General features: G+C 41.7%; 1 protein-coding gene across 2 annotated transcripts; it reads left to right on the top strand.

The window, feature by feature from the left end:
• The first annotated feature begins 2,053 nt into the window (after window positions 1-2,053).
• Window positions 2,054-27,745, top strand: usp7 (ubiquitin specific peptidase 7 (herpes virus-associated)). 2 transcript variants are annotated; one of them, XM_080857234.1, is made up of 31 exons: window positions 2,054-2,932; window positions 5,977-6,081; window positions 6,231-6,429; window positions 6,847-6,985; window positions 7,347-7,435; window positions 7,566-7,674; window positions 8,084-8,214; window positions 8,414-8,468; window positions 8,728-8,808; window positions 8,918-9,008; window positions 9,319-9,401; window positions 9,602-9,711; window positions 11,688-11,865; window positions 18,572-18,716; window positions 19,854-19,984; window positions 20,834-20,968; window positions 21,871-21,972; window positions 22,298-22,403; window positions 22,772-22,864; window positions 22,971-23,038; window positions 23,283-23,383; window positions 23,473-23,626; window positions 23,782-23,849; window positions 24,068-24,170; window positions 24,314-24,391; window positions 24,521-24,621; window positions 24,861-24,960; window positions 25,163-25,282; window positions 25,521-25,592; window positions 25,758-25,848; window positions 26,166-27,745. In XM_080857234.1, exons 1-31 carry the CDS (start codon window positions 2,848-2,850, stop codon window positions 26,270-26,272), a joined length of 3,330 nt encoding a protein of 1,109 aa, XP_080713360.1. In that variant the 5' UTR covers window positions 2,054-2,847; the 3' UTR covers window positions 26,273-27,745. The 2 variants fall into 2 exon arrangements, with proteins under 2 accessions (XP_080713360.1, XP_080713359.1); XM_080857233.1 differs by having other exon boundaries at window positions 24,062-24,170.

The following is a 27,745-nucleotide window of genomic DNA, read 5'->3' as shown; positions in this document are numbered from 1 at the left end:
GTTTTTCTTGTCTAATTTGGAACTTCGATTGGTCTCTCATCCATTTTAAATGGTCAATATCAACCCTTGTGTAATTTGTCAGTGTTGAGGAAAAAATAATGCTATTGATGTGACGAATTAATGACGTATTCCTTTATGTTCTGAATAACCCAAATTAGTTAAACCATAAATTAGTAAAGAAACTATTTTTGGGTGTAGAGAGCCACAAAGATACGCAACCAATACTTCAGAGCATGTTCAAGTGAAATTTGTGTGACCATTCTCAAAACAAGAGATGTTTGACAGAATTAAAACTATGATGCATCTTTATTTATCTACCATTAATGTCCATCTGACTAGCCTAATAAATGTTGAACCATAGGGAAGAATATCAAATTGCAGCTAAATGAAAAGCACTTGTTAACATGTATGACATATCAATGTCAAATGTCATTTTTTTTGTCACTGGAGCTATTACTTCTCAGCAGTCTTCCCATCCCAGAGGTATATGGTAGCTACTGCTACTCATTCTGTTCATTTCTTTTACTCTTAGTAGTATCCAGATCGCTGTAATGTGATGAGATGAAAGCCCTGAAGTGATTGTACAGTAATCAAACATGTGGGGCTAGGACTACATAACCAAAGGCTCTTCACTGTGCCATTTTCCTTGTTTGTTTACAGCACTTGTCATGGTTATCATAAACCAGTGTGGCATATTCAAGATGCTAATGCATCTTGGGCTTGAATTAATTGTTTTGGATACAAATATTTGTATTCAATGCTAATTATAGCCTTTGGTACTCCAATCTATTAGCATGGGGTCTCTTGGAAAGAACAAGTCACTGATTACAGATAAACGGACTCTTTTATACAACTTAAAATGTGTCCTTGGATACCTTCTTTTTACTTGGCTGCTTTGAAAATGAATTGGTGTCTGTTAAAAAAAAAAACATTTTATTCATTGTATTAATTGTATGTATAGGCAAAATTTGGACAGAAAAACTTCTATTAATAGGCCAACATCATGTCTATTTGACAGCAGAGGGCAGTATTTGTTGACGTGCTTTTCCATGAAATTAACATGTGGCCCTTTGTACTCTATAAACTGTGCATAAGAGAATTGCAATGCAATATGTCCCTCCCTGAATTCTTTGAGCAACCTAATGAATACATATGTTTTTGTATATTCATTCAGCTTTTATGTGCAGTTCCATTACGGGTAGCCTTTGTGTATGCCATGGAAACTATGGACACCAAATATTTCTTAATCAGTTGTAACATCAGTTCTAGCTTTAGAAAATAGTTTACCATTTTTTTAGGTGGTGGAAGAACAGCCTCGAATGAATCAGCCTGCTGCACAGGGCTGCTGAATTGCTGATCCCACAAGCCTACAGTAGGCTACGTTGTTGGCTACTATGTATATTAAATAGATCATTGGGCCTATCTGTCAATATCCCAAAAGCTATAGGGTACGTGCTACACAGCGGTTGCCTACGCGGGGCAAAGTTGGGGCAAAGTTGGGGCAAAACGGATTTTTTTTTTTGTACGCTGAGAATAGGACAACTTCCCTACCTGAAGGCCCCATCGAAAGAGAGCTTTTCATGCTTAGATTCTCAAGGTCTTCAAATTCCATTAAGCACAAGCGTAGGAAGTGCGCACAGACTGCGGACAAGTGTATATTATGGTAAATAAATATCACTAGACTTTTCTCTGTATCACCATCAAGTGGGCAAGCGCCCATCCTGTGGTCTAAAAACCAGTTCACATTAAGCCTAATTACAACAACACTGTCTGGTGCAAGCGGAGGAAGAAAAGTTTATCAGGCTAATAACTTAGTTATGCTCATAATGACGATATAAAATTGCTTTAATTAGTTGGTGACAGACAGTTCCAATGCCACCATGCTATACAGACAATCACTGAAGCCAGCGTAATGCTAATATATGTGGGACTGACTACTTGTGTCCGCCGAGTGTTTAGATCTCCATGCGGATGTGACATTTCAGAGAGGAGCGCGACCGCCATTTTGAGTTTTACCTCAACTGAACATCACAAACCACGGGAGCGGGTGAGAGAGCTCTGGCCGTGACCGGGCAAAATATTTTACTTAGAGTATACATTTGAAATGCAACTGCTTAATGAATTTAGCCATTCGATTCGTTAATAGTTCTACTGGACATAACATCGAGACAAAACGTATGCATGTCTGCTTGAACTTCTAAATTAGTGCGATTTCAAATTAGAATCTGGTTTGAATGGATAGCTTTTTTCTCCGCTCCCCCCCAGAAGAGGGACAATCGGAGGAGCAGACGGACTGGACATATTGCAGGAAAAGTTCTATTTAGAATTGTTTCGAGAGATTTTTGGTTGAATTTTCTATCCTTTGTCACTCTCGCTAGCTTAGCTACCTAGCATCAGCTAGCTATAAACAAGGTATTTGTTTTCTCCGGCTGCAGGTTGTGGTGCGAGTTCAATTTCACTCACTTCGTCTTCTGCCCCATATTATAGGGGCAAAGTCGGATTTAATTCAGCGGGCCTCCTTGCACAGGAGCCCAAATCATCTATCCCAGTTAGTGTTAGTATCCCCATCAAGGCGCCGAGATTGGGCGAATAGCGAGCAAATACGTCCGCGTTTCTCTGCCTGCTCCCCCACCGACCTCCCTTCCTCAGTCCCCGGCGCTGACTGCAGAAAAGGCCGAGGTCGTTGTAGAACAGGCCCAGCCGCCAAGGCTCGACCTGTTTACCCCTCCTCCGCATCCTCAAACACCCCATCAACTTCCCCGGACACCTTTCTCCACGGAACCGACACCAGACAAGGTCGAGGGGAACAAAAACAACAAACATCACAACATAACAACAGTTGCCAACATGAACCACCACCATCACACTCAGCAACAGCAGCAGAAAGCCGGCGAGCAACAGCTTAGCGAACCCGAGGATATGGAGATGGAAGGTAGGACAAGGCCTCCTGCAGCTTAAATGTTTTTGCAGCCTAAATGTTTGTATGCTTTGCAAGCTATACACAATATACACAGTTAACTTTAACATGAGGGTGAATTACACGGTAAAGTGTTGTTGCTTCCCTTATGGCTAACAACAGTGTGGATGTTTTGACCTCGTTTTGCCTAGCTAGCTAATTTACTAGCTAGCTAACTCTAAACAATTATCTGTAGGCTAACGGTGTGCTAGCAACTACTGGCTAGTTAGCTAGTCAGACAGCTAGCTGCAGTAGCTCATGACGTTAGCAGGCTAAATTATCTAGCATAGCTGCATTAGTCAGTGTTTTTGATGACAGATGACGAGCAGTGTTTCACCGTATCTGTTCAACTGAAATATATGTTACATCCTACATAACCAGACGATGATGATGCAGATACATATGTCGAATAATTCATTAACGATAGCAAATGCGAACATTGCTCAAGCTGATGTTTTAGCTAACATTACCGGAATTGACTGCAATAAACGTGGCGCAGATAACTGAGCTAACGTTAGCTCATAGGCCAGACCAGTTATTGAGCCATTGAAGTATGTTGAATATTTAACTGAAGTTGGGGAGGTGGGAAAGTGTTATACAAATAATTTAGCTGGGTAGTTAACCATTTTAAGTAAATCAGATCACTGTAAGAAATCAACATTAAACCAATTTGTTAAACTAGCATGTCAAGAAAGTTGACATATCTGGACCAGTGTGAGCAACACGATAAGTAATGGCATTTCGTCCATTCTTTTTCCTTTATTGGTATATTGATGAATGGTCATCAACGTTAATTTTCCAGATAACTTCACGTTGTTGGCACTATGGACACATGACGTTGGCAACAAACAGACTCTGTGGGTTATCGTTAACTCTATATCAAATTACGTTACATTTGTAAACTAGTCCGATAACGTTAACAGCTAGCTAGTAACATTGGCTAATGTTTTCAACGTGAAACAAATATGACTGCCATCGCCGTTCAGATTGTCGCAGACCCTTGGTCTATGCATCCATTTTCATTCATTTATTTAAAGAAGATGCTACGCTCCCCGCTCTCAAATTTGAGTTCGATGACTGTGACCAGCGCTCACTTATAAAATAAGAAGATAACTTACGTAAACGCTTACGTTCCTATTCTGTTTTATTTTAGAAAGTAAACGTTACACGGCTAGCGTTCGTGCTAGCGGTGCCCGGCCGGTATACAAACTAAGCCTATTATATTCCGACAAATTATCAAGATGCCATTGATCAGGTCTTGGAAATCTATATATGCAATATGGGTGTTGGACACGTCATATTTGATTATTGACCATATTCACAATTTCTGCTAGCTTTCAGTTAGCTTAATTTGGAGGGCCAGTTCCATCCAAAAGTTGCAGCAAGGGGGAGTGTATGGCAATTTTATTCCAAGATGGAGGACCGTATTTTGCAATGATCAATTCTGTGCCAGGCCTGCGTGCGTATGTATTTGTTTATGTTGTCATGAAGCATTGACAGTTTTTACTACACTGCAGCGATTACTCACTTGAGCGCTATATTAGTGTTTGTAAAGCAGAAATATCACTTTTAGTTAACCTGTAATCGAGTTTAGTTTACTAGCCAGCTAGCTAGCTAGCTACCTATACATTTTGCGGTTTTAAGTCAGTTAGCCAGATAGCTAACTAAATCAGTTGGGTAACGTTACCCCATTTGAGAACATTACAAGCCAAAGAAGCCGATTGGGTCCTATTTGACAATCGCAGTATTATATGTTGAGAACCCAACTCGATCAACCGTCGTCGTTTACAGGGGCAGCAGGCCTGTTTATTTCTAATGCCCTAGTTTGTTGTTGGCTTAGGTAGCTCCATTATGGTGATGCGAAAATACTGAGCGGAGCTTAGGAGGAGGCTGCGGCAAGGCCTGCATGTGCAGACATCGACACAGCGCGGGGATTTGCGCCCTCGATACATGAAACTTCGCCATATTTAATGATACATTTTTTTTTAATCAACGTCTTGCAGCCTGCCGTATTTACAGTTCACAACAGTTAAGCCGTTTCAAGTTCATTTTTTCTACGCTTGGTAAAATCCGCATTTATTTTTGAAGTTATGCCAGTCACAAACGGGCGTAAGTACCTAACTTAATTCATTATTCCTTCAGCCGGTCAGGTCTCAGGCCTAGTCCGAAATAAATAGCCTGCAGATGATGCAGTAGGCCTATATGAACATAGCTCGCAGGACTTATCTGTCTTTCATAGGCTGCTTGGTTTGTACCTGTGTAACCTTTAATTCGCAGATTGATATTAATGCACTAATATATATTGAATAGGATGTGTACTATGGATATGTGAATGAGGTTTGTTTACCAACGCCTGATTTATAAATGGTGTAAATCTGATTAACCTTGTTTGTGTTGATCAGCGAAAGTAAATAAGGCCAATTGCAAGCTTTTACAAAACACACTGTTGTGATCATGTGTAAATTAAATGATCAGCAAATTTGTCCTTGGCCGGATATGTTTTGAAAACTAAATTATCATTCTGTTGTGGTTGAGTGTTTATTGACAAGAACTATAATAATGACACTTATTTTATATGATACAATAATTATGCCATGCATTTGCGGATCTGGTCGGTCTCTACTAAAATGGAGATGGGAAATGAGATGAATGGCACCTGTCATCATCAGTATGTAATCCACTTGACAAAATGAGGTCAGCTTACAAAGCACATCTGAGTATTTTTCCTGGAACTTCCTGAAGTTGAATTCTGTCAGACTTGGTTGAGTTTAGTATTGGGCCTACTTTATTATGTGTTGCAGAGTTGCTCAGTTTTTTTTATAAAGCTCATGTCCTCACAATCAACTGACATTTTTGTATGAAGTTCACAATTGTAATTATTAAACCATAAAAAAAAATGCTGCTGTGAATGTTCCAGTTTCATTAAAGGTAGGGCATGTCCATTGGTCAGTCTAATATTTTGTTTTTGTGCGATGCCCTCCCTTTCTCCATCTCCCTCTCTCTGTTTCGGCCTCTGTTAGCTGGGGACACAGATGATCCCCCTAGAATCCCCCAGAACCCTGTCATCAACGGGAACATGGCCATAGCAGACGGGCATAACAACACAGAGGAAGACATGGAGGACGGTGAGGCACCACCATCATCATCAGCAGATAATATAATTTCACATAGCTGCCAGTTAAATGACTCGGGTCAATTTTTCTCATCAACCAAGGAGCTTTTATTTGGTATCGGCAGGCAATGTTTTAACCTTGTTTGCTTTTTGTGATGGCAGACACCAGTTGGCGGTCCGAGGCTACCTTCAAGTTTGTTGTGGAGCGATTCAGCCGGCTGAGTGAGTCTGTGCTCAGCCCTTCTTGCTTTGTGAGGAACCTGCCCTGGAAGATCATGGTGATGCCACGCTTCTACCCAGACAGGCCTCACCAGAAGAGTGTTGGCTTCTTCCTGCAGTGCAATGCAGAGTCCGATTCCACGTGAGTGCAACCAAAGGCTCCAGTTTAGATGGAGAATAATACATTTGCTTGAAAAAGAGGGCCTTGACCTAATAGGGTCCAATATGGGCTGTAATTGTTGCAAATTAAGGATTATGTGATGAAAGTTAAGTTTGATAGACACAATTATTATTTCAATTAAAAATCATTATTTCAGACCTTATCAATTACCTGTTTCCTATTCATTTAGCTTTATTTCCTACTCACTCATTTCATGTATGCTTTCAGTGAAAACCCTAAGTGACCCCAAACTTTTGAACAGTAGATTCAGTGACGAGTCTTTATGCAGTCACTGATGCCAATAAGGAAGTTCACCAAGATGACATTTTCAGAATTGTAGATCACTTGGAGTAAAAGTGGTTGGCTGATTGACCAACTGTGATGGTTCTGAATTTGAAGGTCGTGGTCATGCCATGCTCAGGCGATGCTGAAGATCATCAACTACAAAGATGACGAGAAGTCCTTCAGTCGCCGCATAAGCCATCTCTTCTTCCACAAGGAGAACGACTGGGGCTTCTCCAACTTCATGTCCTGGAGTGTAAGTGCTGCACCTGAGTCACGTCATCTCAACACCATCCCCCAACCCCTCTCTCCTCATGCTGTGCCTGTTGGAGAAACAGAGCAGCAAGACTATGCAGTCATCTGATGTGCCTGTACCGTCTGTGAAATTATGCGGTTCACTTACGACCTTTGTTTTGAGACATGCTTGAGTTACGAAGAGAGCTACTTGCAATTATTTCTATTTGGTTCACATTGGTGTTATGTCTTTGTGTATAGTGTTTTATTTGATAAAATATTTGTACTGTAATAAAAAAAAAAACTGCAGCAGACATTTGGATTCAGGCGCTCAGCTCAGTACAGTGCATCATACTTGTTTTCCAATTCTTGTACATTTCTAGGACGTGACTGATCCGGAGAGGGGATTTGTAGAGGATGACAAAGTCACCTTTGAAGTCTTTGTGCAGGCAGACGCTCCGCATGGGGTGGCGTAAGTATTCTTTCCACACCGCTGGCAATTTCTCAGCACTCCTGTCAAAATACCCAAGCGTGAACTACAGTCAAGTGTGTCACTGTTGACGAAAGCAGCCCCTTGACGATGCGTCATCCTCCCATTGCAGGTGGGACTCAAAGAAGCACACCGGCTACGTGGGGCTCAAGAACCAGGGAGCCACATGTTACATGAACAGCCTGCTGCAGACGCTGTTCTTCACCAACCAGCTCCGGAGGGTGAGGTTACAAGCGGCACTCACTCTCAAATGCGCCCTGGTGTCTGGTGCTGCAGGCCTGCACATCAGATTACCAGAGGCAGAGGCAATCACCTCCCCCCTGGGAGTAACGCACTGCTCTGGCTTCTCACAGCAGGGGATATACAAAGTGTAGCATGATCCACCAAGACCAGTGTGCATTTAATTTTTTTTTTTTTTTAAAGCTTTGAGATAACAAAGATTTTCCACAGTTCAGGGTGGCATTTGGAAAGATAATGTTTTGAGATGACAATTATTTACCAGTCGCTTGCTTTCTGAACAAGTTCAAAGCAATGCATGTGGTCTGAACTTTGGTACTCATTTTGCCCGTGTCAGCCTGTTTGTAAAGTTGCCCATTCCAACCCCCCCTCCCCTCCCCCAACTGCTTTCAGGCGGTGTACATGATGCCGACCGAAGGGGACGACTCCTCCAAAAGTGTCCCGCTGGCTCTTCAAAGGGTTTTCTATGAACTTCAACACAGTGACAAGCCAGTGGGGACAAAGAAGCTGACCAAGTCTTTCGGGTTGGTGTGCTTGTGTATTAACAGGAGATGTGGCTTAACTTGTTTTATACTTGAATTATTAAACCACTTGGTAATTGGTCGATTTGTCTCACTGGGTCCTATCTGCTCTCTGGTTGCCACCCATATAGCTGTTGTCTTAGTGATGGCATTCCCATGATGCCATGGTGCTTTTTTTGAGCCTCTTGTCTGTTTTTCAAAGGTGGGAGACCCTTGACAGTTTCATGCAGCACGATGTGCAGGAGTTGTGCAGAGTGGTGAGTGGTTTGTGTTTCTTCCACATACAGCACAACTTGATATTTCTCAAGTCCACTTCACTTGAATAAGAATAACTGTAAAAAGTCTAGATCCTTTTTGTAGCAGTAGGCCTTGTGCCTGATTGATTTCTTTGAGCAAAATCCTGATTCTGGAAATCATCAAATGTCTAAACAGGGAGGCCATTGAGAGCACTGAATGGGCATTGTTTTGACCTTGATGTGGTGTCTTGTTTTGTCCTTGATGTGGTGTCTTGTTTAGCTGCTGGACAATGTGGAGAACAAAATGAAAGGCACTTGTGTGGAGGGCACCATCCCAAAGCTCTTCAGAGGAAAGATGGTGGTAAGTGTCCCGCTCCGTGTCGGCACTCGCTTCTAACACCGCCTCTGCTGCATACAGTTTCCTACCTTGCCCACGTTTCCTAATCTCCTTTTCCCCTCATCTCCTCCAGTCCTATATCCAGTGTAAGCATGTCGATTACCGGTCCGAGAGAATAGAGGACTACTACGACATTCAGCTCAGCATAAAAGGAAAAAAGAACAGTGAGTATTCATGACCTGTACTTTTCTATCAAGTGCACTTCTATTTCTGCTGACACTTAAATCTAAAGGCGGTGCCTGCATTTTTTTTAAACGAGTGTCTTGTCAAGGCCCCCTGGTTTGATTTTCATTGATCTTAAACTTGATGACTCAAACCTCTCTACAAAGTATTTCTCTCTGGCTGAAGTTTGGTTTAGCCTAAGAGAGTTTGGGGGTTGACGAGGCTTTGGGATGAGTGGGTCGGCGGGGGGAGGGAAGGACTGCCTTTCTGATGGCTGCTGGGGACTCACCTGCCTGTCCCTTTTCCCTGCAGTTTTTGAGTCGTTCAAAGACTATGTGGCTGTTGAGCAGCTGGACGGAGATAACAAGTATGATGCCGGAGAGCACGGGCTCCAGGTGGGCAAACAAACACACACCTTCTGACTGTTTCACTGGCAAATAAACACACACACACACACACACACACACACAAACAAATACTAACCACTTTCTGACCTGACCTTATCACCGTTTCCTTTTTACATGGTTATTTCCATCTACAATACGTTTTTTTTTTCTGTCCCATTGAATTTTTCTTTTTTCTTCTCACCTTTCAGGAGGCAGAAAAAGGTGTGAAGTTCCTCACCTTCCCCCCGATTCTGCACTTGCAACTGATGAGGTTCATGTACGACCCCCAGACCGACCAGAACATCAAGATCAACGACAGGTAGCCATCAATATCACTGCTCAGCACAGCAACCTTTTCTTCGTCCGCCATTACAAGCCAGAGGACAGCCATCAGAATTGGGGCATGTTTCACTGTAAACCCGTTGCCTGTCCTGCTGGAAGGGCCACTTGGCCAGCACCGGTTCTGATGCAGGTTCTGATGCCGTTTCTAAAAGCGCCCAGGGCCCGTTTAGATCACACCACTTTACCGAGGAGAGCAGGAGCTGCTGCTGCCGCCACTGCTGCAGTGCTTTAAATACCCGGCTCAGAGAGTGTGACTCACGGATGGGCCTCCGATCAGCTGAAGTCTGTTTTCTCTCGTTCCCCCGCTGCGGCCCTGCAGGCTTTTTGCATGCCTCGGCTCCTCGCTGCCTTGATCTGCGTGCTCTGAACAGGGGTTTAGGCTGGGTGACCGTTCCGAAACCTCCTGGTACAAAAAGTCCTCACCATTACATTCGTGTGAATGTGCTCAGTGGTGCAGGCTGTAAACTAGTATGTACAGTAAAATCCCTTGAAGAATGAGGAGATGAGCTAGCAGCTGCTCTGCAGGCAGCTAAAAAGGGCACACATTGCACTTTTTGTGTTTTTGTAATCTCCGGCTCCTTGCTCAGGCCCTTGATGCTGGCCTTGAGGCCCGCTGAAAGAACTGTGTTCTGCATTGAGGCCCTCTGTTGAGTGAACTTGGTTGGTGCTTTTCCACTACAGGAAGGGGGTAGGCAGGAAGAGACTACAGTTGAATTTCGCTCTGACGTTGTTAATACTCAATTTAAATGGCTTTATTGCAGCTGTAATTACTTGATAAATGAATACATCAGCACTTATGATTATTTAAACTTTTTGGTTGTGTTCATTCAGTGACAAACCCCTTACTTTGTATGTTTTTATTGTATTAAGTTGTATTTGCTGCACAACCTCTAATTTAAATCTAGCTGGTTTTGTTGTCGTCTTCCATTCACGTCGCGTGTATCCGTTAGGCGTCAACCATCAGTTTCAGGAACGCACAGAAGTTCTTACCCCGGAGTACATACTTATTTCACCCCCCAAAAAAGGTCCTACAGGAGGTTTACTGCAGTGGAAACGTGCCTAAAGGCTGCAGTGGAGAAGTGCATACTGTGTGGTGCTTATTCTTGATGCATCTTGTCCTTCATGGTATTTTTCTTTTAAAATTTTGATCAAACAGCGGTTTTGTACAATTACTCGCAATAAATTAAAACTCCTTTTAAGATTACCCAGCAGCAGACCTATGTCGAAATACAAAATATTTTGGAGCCTACTGCATTGTAAATACAACTTCTACAAAAAATTCACTTTCAATTCGAAGTTATTATTCGTTTCTGTGAGGCCAACAGGATAATTCAGTTACTGTCCTGGGTAAAAACAACAAGCAATAACACATGAATACAACATGGTAGTATATTAAGAAATCCATGCATAGGCCTATCTGTGGTTAATACATGTGCATTCTTTGGAAAGAAGAACTGTATTTGGCTAATATGACACTGCAGAAAGTGTAGCAAGAAGGCTGCTAGCATTAAGCTAAGTTGCAGAGCTTTGTGTTCCTTCACTGATGTGATGACTGATAATAAAAAAAAAATGAGACGAGACTCAATGGATTAAATTCATGTAATATGTATTGCCAGTGGCTAAGTTAATTAGTCATTTAATTTGACTTTATGGTCCCCACACTGTGGCCCTTAGACTGACAAACATCTCGCCTTTCAGGCTCATTTTGAATTTAGAAATTTCACTTGTGAAATTGTGTTAGCCTAGTATATTGTTTCTTTGTTGAAAAAAAAAAAAAAAATCTAGAGTGTCTTGTTTTACTGAGTCAAACAAGGAACTAATACCAAGCCTCCGATGCTAGTTTGCATTTTCTTCATGGAAGAATGAACTTGGATCTGAAACCTTCAGTAGCACATGCCTTTAGCTAAAGGTTGCTCGAGGTCTCAGACACATTGTTTACCCCTTCGCCTGCAGGTTTGAGTTCCCTGAACAGTTGCCACTGGATGAGTTTCTCCAGAAGACTGACGCCAAGGACCCGGCCAACTACATCCTTCACGCGGTGCTGGTGCATAGCGGGGACAACCACGGCGGCCACTATGTCGTCTATCTCAACCCTAAAGGAGACGGCAAAGCGAGTGTCACAGAGCCAATAGTGAGGATCTTTACTTACCTTCATGGGGGGGGCGGGAGAAGCAGTTGGTGTAGATTCTCTGAGGGGTTTCCTTGAGATCAGTTAATGAAATGGTGGAGAACAGTTGCAGAATGCATTGTTGTCTGAGCTTGACAGAACAATAGCAGAATGCATTGTTGGCTGATGGTGTTTCACTTATTTGGGTTTGTAATAAGATTTTGTAATGATTATTGTTTATATGGGGGGACCTCACAAGGAGGTCTTTGGTCATATATGTATATCTATGTATCAATGTTGACCGTATCATTAGATAATTCTACAAATTGTCAACATAACTAAGACATTTCTTCTGAAATTGGGAAAATGTTCTGAATAATTGTAAATAGTAATAATAGTAATGAAATAATTAAGAACAGACTGGTCAGCAAGTAGGCTGAACAATTGCTTTCCTGTTAATGGCTTCCCCCTGTCATTTAACTCTGTTCTAACTCAGGAGAATGTAGCTTTTTTGCGGTAGCTGTGGCAACTTACTTAATTAGGTTTCCTCCGTAGGGAGGTAACCTATTGTTATTGTAGGCAAAAATTCTTGTACCATGGGAGTCAATGGCAGCCCCTAGAACCATATGGTAACTTTTTGTGAAATTTGGCACACTCATTAAGGACAGTCCCTTCTTCATTCACACCAATTTTCATGGCTCTCATTAGACCACTCTAGCGCCACCAACAGGCCAAAGTTGGACTTGTTTTAACACACGCAGCTTTTGAACCGTATGACCGATTTTCAAAAATGAGGTACCATTGGATTCCCTGGATCAAGACGAATAATCGGACCCCGCTCCGCGAAAGCGTCCGGTGTATAGATCTTCCGCTATTTCCGGTTTTATCAAAAACCTTTGAAAGCCTTCTCCTCCTACAATTTTTGGCAAATATTCTTCAAAATCACCAGACATGATCTTCAGACCTAGCCTCACAAAAGTTATGGAAATAATTTTGATCCTCACAACCGTTTGTCTGGTACAGCCACTCAAATTCAGCTGAAAAGTCGCCAAACAGGAAGTGAAGTCATATCTTGGCAAATCTTTGACAAATCAACACCAAACTTGATATGTCACTAGAAGACACTACAACATGTTGCCATGTGCAAAGGCAACTTCATATCTTCAAAAATGATTGATTTAAAGCAAATTGGATAAATTGTTAACGCTAAAACAATGCTTTACACATCAACAGGTCAAAAAGTGATACTCTGATTGAATCACAAGTTCATGTGAAGACACTTGAGAATGTTTAGAACACAAATCAAAAAAAAAATTGACTGTAAGATGAAAAGTAGATTTTTGGTGAATATTTGAAATACGCATGGTTGAGTAAGAGCTAGGGTGATTCTCAAAGGAATGTGTGCCTTTGCGCCGCGTGGTTTAGACACAGTGACGACACATGGTACCCATAACAACGCTGGAAGGTGAACAGACAACCATTTTGTCACTGAGCAATGTACACGATTTTTTTGGAGTCTAGAAGATTGTCATTTACATTTGACCGTAAGTAATGGAAGCATGTCTACTACTGTTTAATTTGTATGTTCAATTCAATACAATTGAATTGTGTTTGTATTCTCGGTTGCTGTGTAAAGTTGAGGTGCTGAATTAATGTGTGTTCGTAAGCAATGGGCTATGTCTTTTAGCATAGCAAGGTATAAAACATTTTGACTTGTGGGACGGCGAGTGAAGTTAATGTAATGTATGTGCATGTACAGTTAGGTTATTTGTTCGTCATGTAACTAATTGTGTTGTTCAAATTTCTGGCGGACTTGGGCTGGGCTTGGTTATTACTCTGTTGAACGCTGATTGGGCTTGGACAGAAAAGTTCGGCCCCGTTCATGCTGTGATGTTCATGTGTTTGCAGAGGTAATTGTGTAAGCTTTAAATATTAGCATAGTTGCAGGGCTCGACTAGAAGGCAATTAACAGAGGCAATAGCTAGATGTGTTCAGAAAGTGATTTAACCAAAGGATAGAACTTTGACACAGTTCGTTTGCGTTGATGAATGAAAAGTAAAGCTTTATTGACATCTTCCAGCATCGCTTTTTGGTTTCGTATTGTGGATGTTAGATGTGGTTTCGTATTGTGTTGTGGATGTTAGCCTATAATTAATATCTTGCAAAGCAGAGATAATCTTCCAGGTTCTCTATCCATGGGGGGGCAACTATCTCAGCGTATATGGCAGTGACGTAGTTAGGCCTAGTTCAAATTGTATGTGGAATGTTGACAAGCGGCTATGGCTTGATAATACAGTAAATGACGTGTGAAATGAAACTAAAACACATCACAGTTAAAGTTGTATAAATATTGATTGATTCACAGCTATTTGAATGGATGACATGACTAACAAGTGGTCGAAGAGTAATTTGAAAGTATTTGTTCAGTGAATTAACGCGTTCGGTCAAACAATCGGTCACCTTTTTTGTAATGTTTACATAGCCAGGCTACCACACAACTTTCATCTGAAATAGCATGCTATGTCGCAACATTTTTTGAATTTGACAGAATATTCAGTATGGAATGGCAATATCAGACCAGTATGGTTTTTAGCGGTTGACATTATTACGGTTTGACTGCTTCTTTTGGACATATGTTTTTTTAGGCCAAGTGGAAAAGAAATGGTCTTTGCCCACTTAGATAAGGTAAAACTCAAACAAAATAAAATGCCATTTTGGTTTTATGGGCAGCTTGAAGGTTGTAACCATAGACATATAGAATTACTAGATACATTATCCGCGTTGCCGGCCAACGGAGTCGAACGTCCGCAGAGGTCGGCCATCTTACCCCGGGCAGATCGCTCACCGTAACATTGTGGTGGTAGTGAAAAATGTACTTTTTAAATAACCATAGCTTGCTCAATTTTCAACCGATTTTTAAACGGGTTGGTTTGTTATAAACGTCAGAGATGTAGCTATGACACTATATAAATATAAATACTTACAGTGCATGAAATGCCCCGTATTGTTATTCCTTCGTTTCTTATACTTATTATTCTTTGTACAGACTTCTGTGCTTAATTCAGCTCGAACACCTTAACGTAGAAACTTCATTCAAAATGTGTTGTGTAGGTCTTGTAAAGGACACTAGGATTATGTATTTCTCATATTTTTAAACGTTACTTTTTAAAACATTAAAGAAAAACTAATAAAATGTTTCCCATTGACTTACATTGGGACATCATGACGTCATAATATGTCTTTAAACTGGCTTGCAACTGTGCTTCACTGACAATAATGATATAAAGTAGGTACAATATTTCCCTATACAAATATACATCAAGAAATGATGCATGTTGAAATCCCCACCCTGTACAGAGATGTATTTATGACACTGCATACTTATGAATAATTATAATTATAACCATGGGTTTTCATGTGAAAATAACATTAAACAGAACAGATAGGTGTAATAAATACACACATGCACAAGGTGTTTTTATTACCTGAATACAGTAAAAGACAGTTAACAAAACACAAAAACTCAGGAAAACCATGACAATGTACAAGCACCGCCTCGCCATCGAAAGAGGCAGACACAGGCAGACCTGGCTGACCGGAGAGGTTGTGGGTACTGTACTTTTACAGTAAATTACTGGCTACTAGTTGCATTGCTTTCACAGTAATTTCACAGTTATTTATTTTAAATATTTCACAGTAAAGTACTGTACATGTTTCACAGTAATTACATGTAAACATTTCACAGCAAAATGCAATGCAACTACAGCGGTATATTGTAACTTCACAGTTGTCATGCCATTGGATTACTGTGATATAGCGGTATGTAGCTGTGGAATTACATCGTCTTGCTGTATATAAATTACAGTATTTGTCTGTTATGTTATGCTTTTTACTGTAAAGGTAATGCAACTAGTAGCCAGAAATGTACTGTACATTTACAATTTAAATAACTCTGCAAAATACTGCAAATTTGACTTGTAAACTGTGATTTATAAAAATGCACACGACAAATTCACATTTACAAAGACCACTCAAAGTCCACGCCTCTCCTTCGAGCCTTGTTCTGAGTAAATGCCCAAGATGCACCTGTAAACAATAAGCAAAGACAACTTTCAGTTTTACAGATTTTATATTGCATTGTTTTTAAAGGCACATGCAGTGGTGCCCCTTCCCCTTTAACCAAATCGTACACCAAATAAATTAGTATTGAAAGCCAAGCCAGATTGATATAAGAAATTGGCTTCCATCGTAGGGCAAAGACCTTAAAATACAGTTCATAAATATATTTTAAGAAAATATCATCCTTAAATATAAATATCAACTATAGCAACTTTGTAGTGATTCATGAATATAAGCTTAATTTGATCAAAATGTAATTGGCTAGTTTGATGAAACATTCAATGACGGATCAAAGTACAATAGTAAAAAGAGAAACACTTATTTTCCCCATCAGATGAAATCGGTTTTTTGCCCCTTTGGCAAGGTGTTCTTTTTACCTCAACAGCCTGCTCCACTCTTGTTAACTGCCTCTGAAAAAGAATGGAGAGCAATTACTGACAGATACTGAGAGATAGTAGTCTAGCAAATACTCATGCATATCCTTCCTATTGACATGTAAAGACCACCAAATGAAAACACATAGTTTGCACCTTCCTAAGATATAAAATACTGTATTGTCTGTGATGCGAGCTTTTTGGAGAAACACAGCTTTGAAATTACTTAGTTGCTGCAGCTGGAGGCTAACATTAGCTCACTTTTGCGCATATTTGCGCATATTTGCACTAATAACTGCGTATTCTCGACCAAATAACTGGCACGCTATGCTTCTTAAAGACATCAGGGGACCATTACGAAAACACGTAATTTGAGCTTTCCAAAGATATGAGGCAAAGCTTCGCGGGGGGAAACGCCTTTAAAATGACTTAGCTGGTTACTGCAGCTGGTGGCCAACGTTAGCTAACTTTAACTTTCACGCTAATTCGCGTATTCTTCATCGAATAACTCGCACACTTGATCCAAAACATCGTTCATTTACTAACCCAGACAACAAACAATATTATAAAGTTGTGACAAGCTGTCTGTCAAACTTACCTTCGAGCTCTTCTATCATCCTCCGTGGATCCAAGTTCAACTGTCTCTTCTTCAGCCCACAATGCAGCGCAGTTGTTCAAATTTACAGTAATGTATTGGGTTATCTCAAAGGAGGATTTGAATAGAGTATATTACTGTGGAATAACAAAATGCTGTGAAATCACTGTATCATTTTTTTTCACAGTAACTTACTGTGTCTATTGATTTCACAGTAAATTCTACATTACAACATGATATTGTGATTATTACAGTTAAAGTATGTAAAGTTATAATACGATAATTTATTGTGAAATAGATAGGTAGCCTACTTTTATTTATATCTGTATGGACAAATTCTTGTGTCCACACAAATAGCTGGAAAGCTACAAACAGTCCTGAAAATCGTTCATGTTAAGTTGGATATTGTAGCGATCTCAGTCACTACGACTTTACTTCAATGTTCTTCAATGACTTGGTCGATGCAATATTACCGTTATTCGCTAACAAATATCAACAGCAACGAAATCAGGAACGTCTATTTTTTTCAGTTGACAAGATCATCCGCATAAAACGTGTTGTAATCATATTCATAATTATGATTAAACTCGTTCGTACCTTTGTTAAATTACATGGAAAATCCTATTGGTTTGTTAAGGTTTACTATGGGCAGGGGCGAAGTTTGCCACCCGGAAGTAAGATATTTGTTATTGTGACATCATGCTGAATTGTCGTATATTGTACATACTTAGAATAATTATTCTATTGTTTAGAACATTAAATGCTTATTCATACGTATAAAATGTCATAGCTACATCTCTGACGTTTATAACAAACCAACCCGTTTAAAAATCGGTTGAAAATTGAGCAAGCTATGGTTATTTAAAAAGTACATTTTTCACTACCACCACAATGTTACGGTGAGCGATCTGCCCGGGGTAAGATGGCCGACCTCTGCGGACGTTCTAGACTCCGCCGTGAGTTATCTAGTAATTCTATATATCTATGGTTGTAACGACAGCCCATCAATTGTGAGCTAGCCATTTTGTTGATAACTAACGTCAGTTAGTTGTATTTAATATTTCACTGGGTATTGCAGTTGTTTAATTAACTGAAATAATTATGAAATGTTATGTTCTATTTGCCATTCACTTAAGCAAGTTACAGTATTGGCAAGCATTGATAGCATGAATCTATTGACAGACATGACACTTTGTGTGAATAAAGAAGGGACAATTTTTCTATACAGTTACAAATTGTCACAAAAGTACATTTCCCCCTGGTTCGCAATGTTTTTAGGAGGAAACCGCCATCGCTGCTTGCAGCTATATTTGAAATTGTTATCTTTTCTTGTTTGCCTTTTAAAATAAGACAAATTATAGAATGAATCTGCTTATATATACACTGGTCAGTTGTTGGATTTCTGTAACTTTAATGAGGGGGGGAACTGAAGTCTATTTGTACGGCTTGATTTAGGTGTGAAGCTACATCTAATAAAAACATGTTTTATCGAGTCTACCAAATATGTAGTTGCCACATTTTCATTGACCTGTGCCTAGATAAGATGTCTACTGCACTGGTGTGGGAACTGATCATGCTGGGCTCATCGTGTTGTTTATGTTGTTTAAAAAAATGACACCCCCTTCATCTGTCCCTGCCTCAGTGGTGTAAGTTCGACGACGACGTGGTGTCCCGGTGCACCAAGGAGGAGGCCATCGAGCACAACTACGGAGGCCACGACGACGACCTGTCCGTGCGCCACTGCACCAACGCCTACATGCTGGTGTACATCCGGGAGTCCAAGCTCAGTGAGTGCACCTCTCTCTCTACACCCCCTTCTCTCTCTCTCTCTCTCTCTCTCTCTCTCTCTCTCTCTCTCTCTCTCTCTCTCTCTCTCTCTCTCTCTCTCTCGTGCCCTTGACACATTCTAGCGGCTCTCAGGCCCGGGATTCTCGTGACACAAATGATATTTTAGTTTTCCATTACTCCCAGCTGAGTCATGGCAAATAGGTTAGTCAGATTTTAGGAGAGTGTATTTGGGCTTCTCTCTGTAATGCTCTCTGTGGTGGTGTTAATGCGTCAGGGCTTTAGAACCCGTACACGGCTAGCAGCGTTGGTGATTTTAATGGTACATTTTGTCATAGTGTTCTCATGTTCATGTTGCCTTCATGGTGTGTGTCTTGAGTTGAGAGCTCTGTTTACTGGTTGGGGTGGATTCATGAGTTCTTTTAGCATTAGTTAGACAGACAAGTGGTGTTTTTGTGTGTGTGTGTGTGTGAGTAAGACTGTTGCCTTATGTGTGTGACTTCTATTGTCCGCATAGACTCGTTGCGGCCTGGTATATCTACGAATCATATCAGCAGAATCCCTTAATTGACGTTCATAAGGTCATGATGAATGTTGAGAACTAGTAGCGTAGGCCGCTCAGAATATCTTGAATGTTTGTGTTGTGTGTCCCCAATCATATTTATCCTGCCTTTGTAACATCGACTCCTTAGATGGCAGCATGTTCTGTCAGTCATTATTAAGTAATTAAGCTTTGACATTCTGTATCAATAATGGATTGGATCTTTTCTTCCGTCCATCCTTGCAAGGGACAATATTCGTGTGATATCTGTCAAACAAATGACATTACATGAATTTAGCATACAACTCGCATAATTGTATGCATGAGTGCTGCTATAAATGATACTACTCGAAGATTAAACAGGCTGTTGTCCTGTGTAGTGTAGTGTTGTGTGACTCTTATCTCTGTGTGTGTGTGTGCGAGAGAGAGGCTGAAATATGTTATTCTTTCGAGGGGGAACAGATTGGTGTTCTGTGTGTGGGTGTTGCCCCTGGCTGATTCTGTGTTTTGATTGTGTGTGTGTGTGTGTGTGTGTGTGTGTGTGTGTGTTGCCCCTGGCTGATTCTGTGTTTTAATTGTGTGTGTGTGTGTGTCCCAGGTGAGGTGCTGCTGCCGGTGACAGACGTGGACATTCCCCAGCAGCTGGTGGAGCGGCTGCAGGAGGAGAAGCGTGTGGAGGCCCAGAAGAGGAAGGAGAGACAAGAGGCGCATCTCTACATGCAAGTGCAGGTCAGTGAGGGGAAGCAGACGTGCTAACAGTTCTTTTCTTTGCCTCTGATTGTGTGTGTGTGTGTGTGTGTGTGTGTGTGTGTGAGAGCCGTGCTGGTTGACCAGTGCTGAGGCTACTCTATTACGAAGGACTTGGTACCTGATGTTTATCAAAAATGATCCTCAAAAGGTTTCTATGCTGTGGGTATGCCAAATACTCAGCTATATGACTCATGGTGCAGTGTGTAGTAGGGTTCCCACGCTCATGGAAAGCCTGGGAAACGTTTAGAGCCATTACATTTGATTTTGCCGTATGCTGGTATAATGAAATAAATGGTTATGGTACTCTTCTGTGGATAATGTTTCGTTGTATACATTGCTGCTGTGTCATACGGTATACACTTGATTTGACACGGCCTAACTATTCTATTAGAAAGGGAATGGAAAATGTTGTTTTTATTTTCATTCAGTAAACAGGCCCAGCCTGCGGAGTAAAGTTTACAATTGTGTGTATTTGTAGATTACTGGAAGGTCATGAAAATTAAATTAAGGATCCTGGAAAAGAAATGTCAGTGACGATGGGTATGAAACCTGGTTTAGGATTATGAACTGGGCAGGAAGACTGAAGGCATTTAAGGGTCTGAAGGTCAATGTGACCTTGTCTCTGGCCCAGTATCAATAGTCTCTAGCCAGAGGGGGGCTTTTTGAGCCTGGGCCTTGAAGGACGAAGGGAAATCTAAAGCAGTATAGGCAAGTGACTAGCCCCACTCTTGGATCAGCTCTGGAGTTCTGGGTCAAGCAGATTTGAACCACGTGTTGATGTACTGGCCCCGTGTTTTGACAACTTTTTTTTTTTTTGGATCTTCCCAGATAGTGACTGAGGACCAGTTCTGTGGTCACCAGGGCAATGACATGTACGACGAAGAGAAGGTCAAGTACACCGTGTTCAAGGTGCTCAAGAGCTCCACCCTGGCTGAGTTTGTCCAAAACTTGTCACAGACCATGGTAAGTACCTCTGCTCATTATATTTAGCCGACTATTCACCGCACATGGAAATGCATCTTTTTTCGCTTGGTAGATAGTACCATGAACAGTAAGCGAGTCTGGTAAAGAGTGACTGGGTCTCCCTCTTTCACATACGAATCCCATTACTGTATCCGGTAAAAACATGGGACGGATAACACATTTTCATTTAACTCCGTCTTCCATAATGATAGAGTTAAAGGTGTTGTGTATTCCCACCTGACTGTATTTAACGGGATGAACCGGCGTGCAAAACAGTCAAGTTTACCTAGCTATGAACTACCCAAGCTATATCTAGCTTAGTGGAAATTAACTCATGTTTATATGAAGCTGCAGTGCACAGGCACTCTAAGGGGTTCTATCTTTTCCCATTATAATATTATTAGTATTATTAGATTGAGGAGACTGTTACATCAGCTGTATACATAGCTATCGTTTCATGCAAATGGGCCATTTAAACTTTAGGTTATTTAAAAGTGTCCTTAGCTAGCTAGTTAACTAGCATAGCAGCTGTAACACCATAGCAACCAGGAAAGACTGTTTCCCTTCACCGTTGGAGCAAAGTTTGACATAACATTGCATAAACTGTGGTAAATGCACACATAGTGTTTTGGCTTCATTCCACAGATAAGGTGTGCAAATGATATTGAAGCATACTCATTTCCTTTTAACATGCTTCATAGTTTAAACATTTCTGTTGTTAATCATCCCATGTCCCTTGTATTTTTAGTTTCTGATTTTAAATGAATTGTTTATCATAAGAATCATTTACATTTCAGTCTGGATTGTGGTGTTTGATGCAGTAATGTGCAGTCAGTCTGAAGCTCTGTGCGCTGCATACTGTTGTTGCTGAGGTGCTTTACTGTTGTATTGATCTTCTGCAGGGCTTCCCACAGGACCAGATGAGGCTGTGGCCCATGCAGGCCCGGAGCAACGGCACCAAGAGGCCCGCCATGCTCGACTACGAGGCCGACTGCAACAAGTCTGTGAGTGCAGCAGCCTCTGGTCACCCTTGTGCTAGCTTGTCTGAATAACTTATTGTCAAGCAGGAGTTTTGTACTTTGGAATAGCACGTGCCCATCACCCATCCTTTCTGTTCCACCCAATCCTGTTTACATATCCTGCGATCATGGCGACGACATTAACCTTTTATAAATAATCCCGTCCATTCGTTTGTTCCTCGCTGCGTCGGCTACTAAAGCCCTTCATGTTCGCTGTTTAGTGTCACTTTATTTTTGTGGTTAGCATACACGAGATGTTTCCCGTCACTAAAAACAGATGGACGCTAACACTTGCTATTTGCTCATACAGATGATTGACTTGAGTGACAATGAAAACCCGTGGACAATATTTCTGGAAACAGTAGATCCAGAGATGGCTGCCAGTGGTGCCACGTTACCGAAGTTCGACAAAGACCGTAAGTGTTTGTGACCAACTCTGCTGTGCTATTTTTCTCATTTCCGCCCAGAGCCAGTCCTCCTTCATGAAGTCCCTGGTCATTCCTTGCATCTGATATATGAGAGTGTGGTGTGCCAAAAGGAGTGTGCAGTATTCATTCAGTATTTAACTGTTTATTCAGTGGTTAAGAAAGTGGTTTGTTCCAAGCTGACCCACCACCTTGTTCACATTCCACTTGGATTTTCTGGATTTTGATGTTGATTATATACACATCCACATTGTCATGCGTCACATATCTCCCTCCTCTTGTCAAACTGAGGTCTGTTAACCGTAGCACATCTCACCATAACTTACCTCTCTAATGTTGGCCACTCTCTTCCTTTCCAGATGATGTCATGTTGTTCTTGAAGATGTATGATCCAAAAACCAGAAGCTTAAATTATTGTGGACATATCTACACACCTATATCCTGTAAAATACGTAAGTCGGTCGACCCAAGTTAAAATAGTTTTCACACCCAGCCAGCTTTCTTTAATGATTGCAGATTGCAAATGATTTTAACCATGACTGTTTTGCCTGATTACAGGAGACTTGCTGCCCGTCATGTGTGAGAGAGCAGGGTTCCAGCAGGGAACCAGTCTTATCCTCTATGAGGTACGCATCCATGGCTTGCACTTCAGGGGTTCATTTGTGGGAGAATGCATACGGGAATTGTCTTACTTTTTGTGCATGCTGCCAGGGATATGTATGTGCATATTTGAAATGATGTAAAAAGGAAAGGAATTGGCGACAGCAGTTCTTCTGCTATGCTAAGCAGTTTGAGAATTGTAGTGTATAAATGATTGAAACTTTTGGTCCAGTGTCAGCTAAGCCTAAAGTGTGTGCGTGTCCTTTACAGGAAGTTAAACCGAATTTAACAGAACGCATACAAGACTATGACGTCTCCTTGGACAAGGCTCTGGATGAATTGATGGACGGAGACATCATTGTGTTCCAGAAGTAAGGATGGCCTTCTTCCCTGTTACAAGAACGAGTTTGACAAGACTTGCCTGGGGCGCGCACTTACACTTTTCACTTTTGATTTACAGGGATGACCCTGAGAATGACACCAGTGAGCTTCCCACAGCGAAGGACTACTTCAGAGACCTGTACCACCGCGTGGACGTTATCTTCTGCGACAAAACCATCCACAATGACCCTGGCTTTGTCGTCACACTGTCAAACAGAATGAACTACTTCCAGGTAAAGTGTAGGGTTTAAACGGTTCAAATAGTTGTTTTTGTCTGGTGCAATTGAATGTTGATGTGTGTGTGTGTGTGTGTGTGTGTGTGTGTGTGTGTGTGTGTGTGTGTGTGTGTGTGTGTGATCTCACTGGTCGTCATGGTTTTGTCTTGCAGGTGGCTAAGACTGTAGCACAGAGGTTAAACACTGACCCTATGCTCCTGCAGTTCTTCAAGTCCCAGGGGTGCGTTTGTCACACATCTCTGCCTCTACCTCTTTCTTGCTGTCTGTTTGTCTTTCAGTCTTTCTGTGGGTGTATTGGCCCGTCTTTCTCTATCTGCAACAGTGCTGCATTCTTCATTCTTCTGTCTAGTTATCGATATCTCTCTACAATGCAATTGCTTTCTCTCCACCTTTCCCTCTGCCGTACTGATCAATTGCCCACGTCTCTGGCAGGTACAGAGATGGCCCAGGAAACCCTCTCAGGCACAACTATGAAGGCACTCTCCGAGACCTGCTGCAGTTCTTCAAGCCCCGGCAGCCCAAGAAGCTCTACTACCAGCAGGTGAGTGCCTCTAGAAGGAGCGTGTGTGTGTGTGTGTGTGTGTGTGTGTGTGTGTGTCTACATGGTTTGGTGTTCAGCTTCTAGGGACTCTCTTTGGTTTGTGCCACTGACTGACCGTCTTTCCTCTCTCTCTCTCCCCTCAGCTGAAGATGAAGATCACAGACTTCGAGAACAGGCGGAGTTTCAAATCCATATGGCTCAACACACAGTTTCGTGAAGAGGTAAAAACAACATACCAATACCTAAGTTGGTTTGCAGATGTGTGTGTGTGTGTAAATACAGCCTTCTTTTACATGACCTCACATTGATGCCATTCTTCTCTCCATCCTTGTTTGGTCTTCCACCCTCAGGAGATAACACTATACCCTGACAAGCATGGCTGTGTGAGGGACCTGTTGGAGGAATGTAAAAAAGCTGTGGAGCTCTCTGACAAAGGCTCGGAGAAGCTGAGGTAACTGCCACACGCCTCCTCACAACAGCAAGGCTCTCTATCTGCCTCTGACTCACTTCATTACACAGCTTGGTCAAGGACTCGCTTCGCCTCTCCAGAAAGGCGACCTTTCCTTGCCCCTCTGGTCCGACCTTCCTGACAGTTTTTATTTATTTTTGTCTTTCTTTCTTTCTTTCTCTCCTCTCGGTCTGTCTGTCTGTCTGTCTGTCTGTCTGTCTCTCTCTCTCTCTCTCTCTCAGGCTCTTAGAAATCGTAAGCTACAAAATAATCGGCGTTCACCAAGAGGACGAACTGCTAGAATGTTTATCTCCCGCGGCCAGCCGAACGTTCAGAATAGAGGTGAGCGCAGCCCGTGGCTCAGCTGCTGTCCGTGCCCTTCCATTGTTTACCATCTCTGCCATTGTGAAACAAGCTCCTGTCAATGGCGTGCCTTTGTGTTGCATTTGTGTATGCGTCAGGGTCACCACGGGGTCTAAACCCGCTTGTTGAATCGGCCCTCGCTAGCTTCCTACTAACATGCCCTGTGTCTGCCTGTTTGCAGGAGCTCCCCCTGGACCAGGTGGACCTGGACAAAGAGACCGAGATGCTGATTCCTGTTGCACATTTCCACAAAGAAGTCTTTGGGACATTCGGCATTCCCTTCTTGCTGAAAATCCGACAGGTGTGTGTGTGAGCATGTCTCTACATATGTGTGGACCTATCTGACAGTTTGTGTGTGTGTGTGTGTGTGATCGGTGGAAGCATCGGGTTGGTTCTAGTGGTGGAAGGATCTCTCCTCAAATCCCTCCACAGTTCCTCCAGTACAACTCTTTACAGTCTTGCTCATTGATCACAGTGCATGCCAGCAAGTAATGGAAATCAAAGTATGAGCCTGTTTGTGTGTGTCTGCTTTTCTGTAGGGTGAGTGCTTCAGAGACGTCATGAGGAGGATTCAGACCATGCTCGACATCCAAGAGAAGGAGTTTGAGAAGGTAAAATAGATGTGGATCATGTGACATTTCTCCTTGCCCCAGATAGTGTCTGACTGTCTGATGCAACCTTGCCAGACGAAAGCCCAAAGCATCCTTTGGCTCACGTAGCCGGCTGCATCTTTGAATCATCTGTCTGATCTGTCCCTGATTTCTCCTTCCCTGCAGTTTAAATTCGCGATTGTCATGATGGGCCGACATCAGTACATCAACGAGGATGAGTACGAGGTCAACCTGAAGGACTTCGAGCCTCAGCCAGGTATTATTATTATTGTTGTTGTTTAATTTTTTTTATAAATCTCTGCTCCGATCAGATGCACCGTTTGCAAATGGATAACTGGCCCAGGCCATGAGGGGGGCCCTGGGGTTAGTTCTGCTCTGTGTCCCTTCTAATGCTAAAAGACAGTGGAAGTAATGGTTGCTGTTTCTGTTGTCTGTCTCTCTCGCTGTCTGTCTGTCTCTGTCAATCTCTGTCTGTCTGTCTGTCTGTGTCTGTCTGTCTGTCTATCTCTGTCTGTCTCTGTCTGTCTCTTTCTCCCTCTGTCTCTCTCTGTCTGTCTCTCTCTGTCCTCATAGGAAACATGTCACACCCAAGGCCTTGGTTAGGACTAGACCATTTCAACAAAGCTCCAAAGAGAGGCCGCTACACATACCTGGAAAAAGCGATCAAGATCCACAACTGAGCAGATTCCACGCTAACGCCACAGCTCCACCCATACTAAAGACTTTAACCAAACCTCTCTTGTGTGCACCACGTTTTAACACCTGCTGACAGGGTACACAGGCACCATGTAGGAAGTCTTCAGCAAATGAATTTGCTGCTGATGCGTTTTTTCTTTTGGTTTTCTCCCCCTTGTTCCTCCTTCTGAGGCTGTTCAATTTGGCTTCTCTTTAACTATTGGCTGCCTATTGGGTCTGGAAGAATGAATTGGATTTTAACAAAAATGGGAGGATGGTTTGAACTTGTAGATTTGTTTTTGTTTTTGTTTTTCCTTTTTTAAAGAATTGTTATGGTGATAAGGCTGGTGCATAGCGTTGGAGGGAAGAGATGTTTGCCATTCGTGAAAACAAGGACGCTGATCCTTCAAAAACAAATTCACTGCGGATGGTCGAAGCTTGCTAGTTGCCCTGAACTGGTTGTCATTTTTTTTTTTTCCTGGTCCCTTAGTGCAACTAGTCAATTTTCATGTTTACACAACTCTTTCTCACTTAGTTTGGTTGGAGGAATTCAGTTTAGTTCAGTTTTTTTTTTCTGCAAAACTTGTATAATAAATAAAACAAACAAAAAATAACAATAAAGATCCACAGCATCTGTTTTAAATAAATGGAAAAAAAAAAAAGAAAATAAATAAATTTGTCTGTACTTCATCTTGCACGTTGGCACTTATTATCAAAGGGTTTACATTTTTCAGCACTGTCAAATGTAAACTTTGGTTGTAGTATGATTTGCATATCCCTTTGGGTTGCTCCCCCCACTCGGTCTTAAGCTTTTTGTTTTAAATTTTTTCTTGTTTGGGTTTCCCCCCTTTCTTTCTTGCCCTCCATACTCATTCTGCCTGTCCGGACTCCTCTGTGTCCCCTCGTCTGCCTCTGACTCTCTGCTGTGTTTGGCTTTTATCAGAGGATTAGGGCCCCACCCGGCCCCTTCGTACGCTACACATTCACTGTACAGGGAATCTGCAGGCACATAGGACTGGTGGAGGCCATAGAAATATCAAACCAGCACCAATAACCAATACAAACACCCTTTTTTTCTTTTTTTTCCAAGTGCAGAAAGGTGCCCTAGTGCATAGTTGGCTTTGTAAAGACAACGATGAAATTGTATATTTAAAGAATGAAAAACCTGTAAAATTAAAAAAAAGTTAAAGAAAAAAAAAAACATTTTGTTGGGTACAGATTGATTCAGATGTTCATATTCATTGTGTGTAGTTTTATTTTGGATCCTGACTTTTCCGTTTTATTTTTTATTTTGTTTTTCTTTAACCAATTGCAACAGTTTTGTCTTGTTTAAGTGCAGTACGAAGATGACCTGCAGATCACATCTTGGAGTTTTTCCAGTTTAATTCCTCCTTGTAGCAGCAGTGTACGACAACTATTCCTGTATATTGCCTTTTTGCTGGAAAATGTATGTTGAATAAAATTTTCTATAAAAATGA

The sequence above is a fragment of the Sprattus sprattus genome (genome assembly GCF_963457725.1).
Source record: "Sprattus sprattus genome assembly, chromosome: 18".
NCBI lineage: Eukaryota > Metazoa > Chordata > Actinopteri > Clupeiformes > Clupeidae > Sprattus > Sprattus sprattus.
Note: the sequence above shows the minus strand (reverse complement) of the source record. Positions and strands in the feature narration are given on the sequence as shown.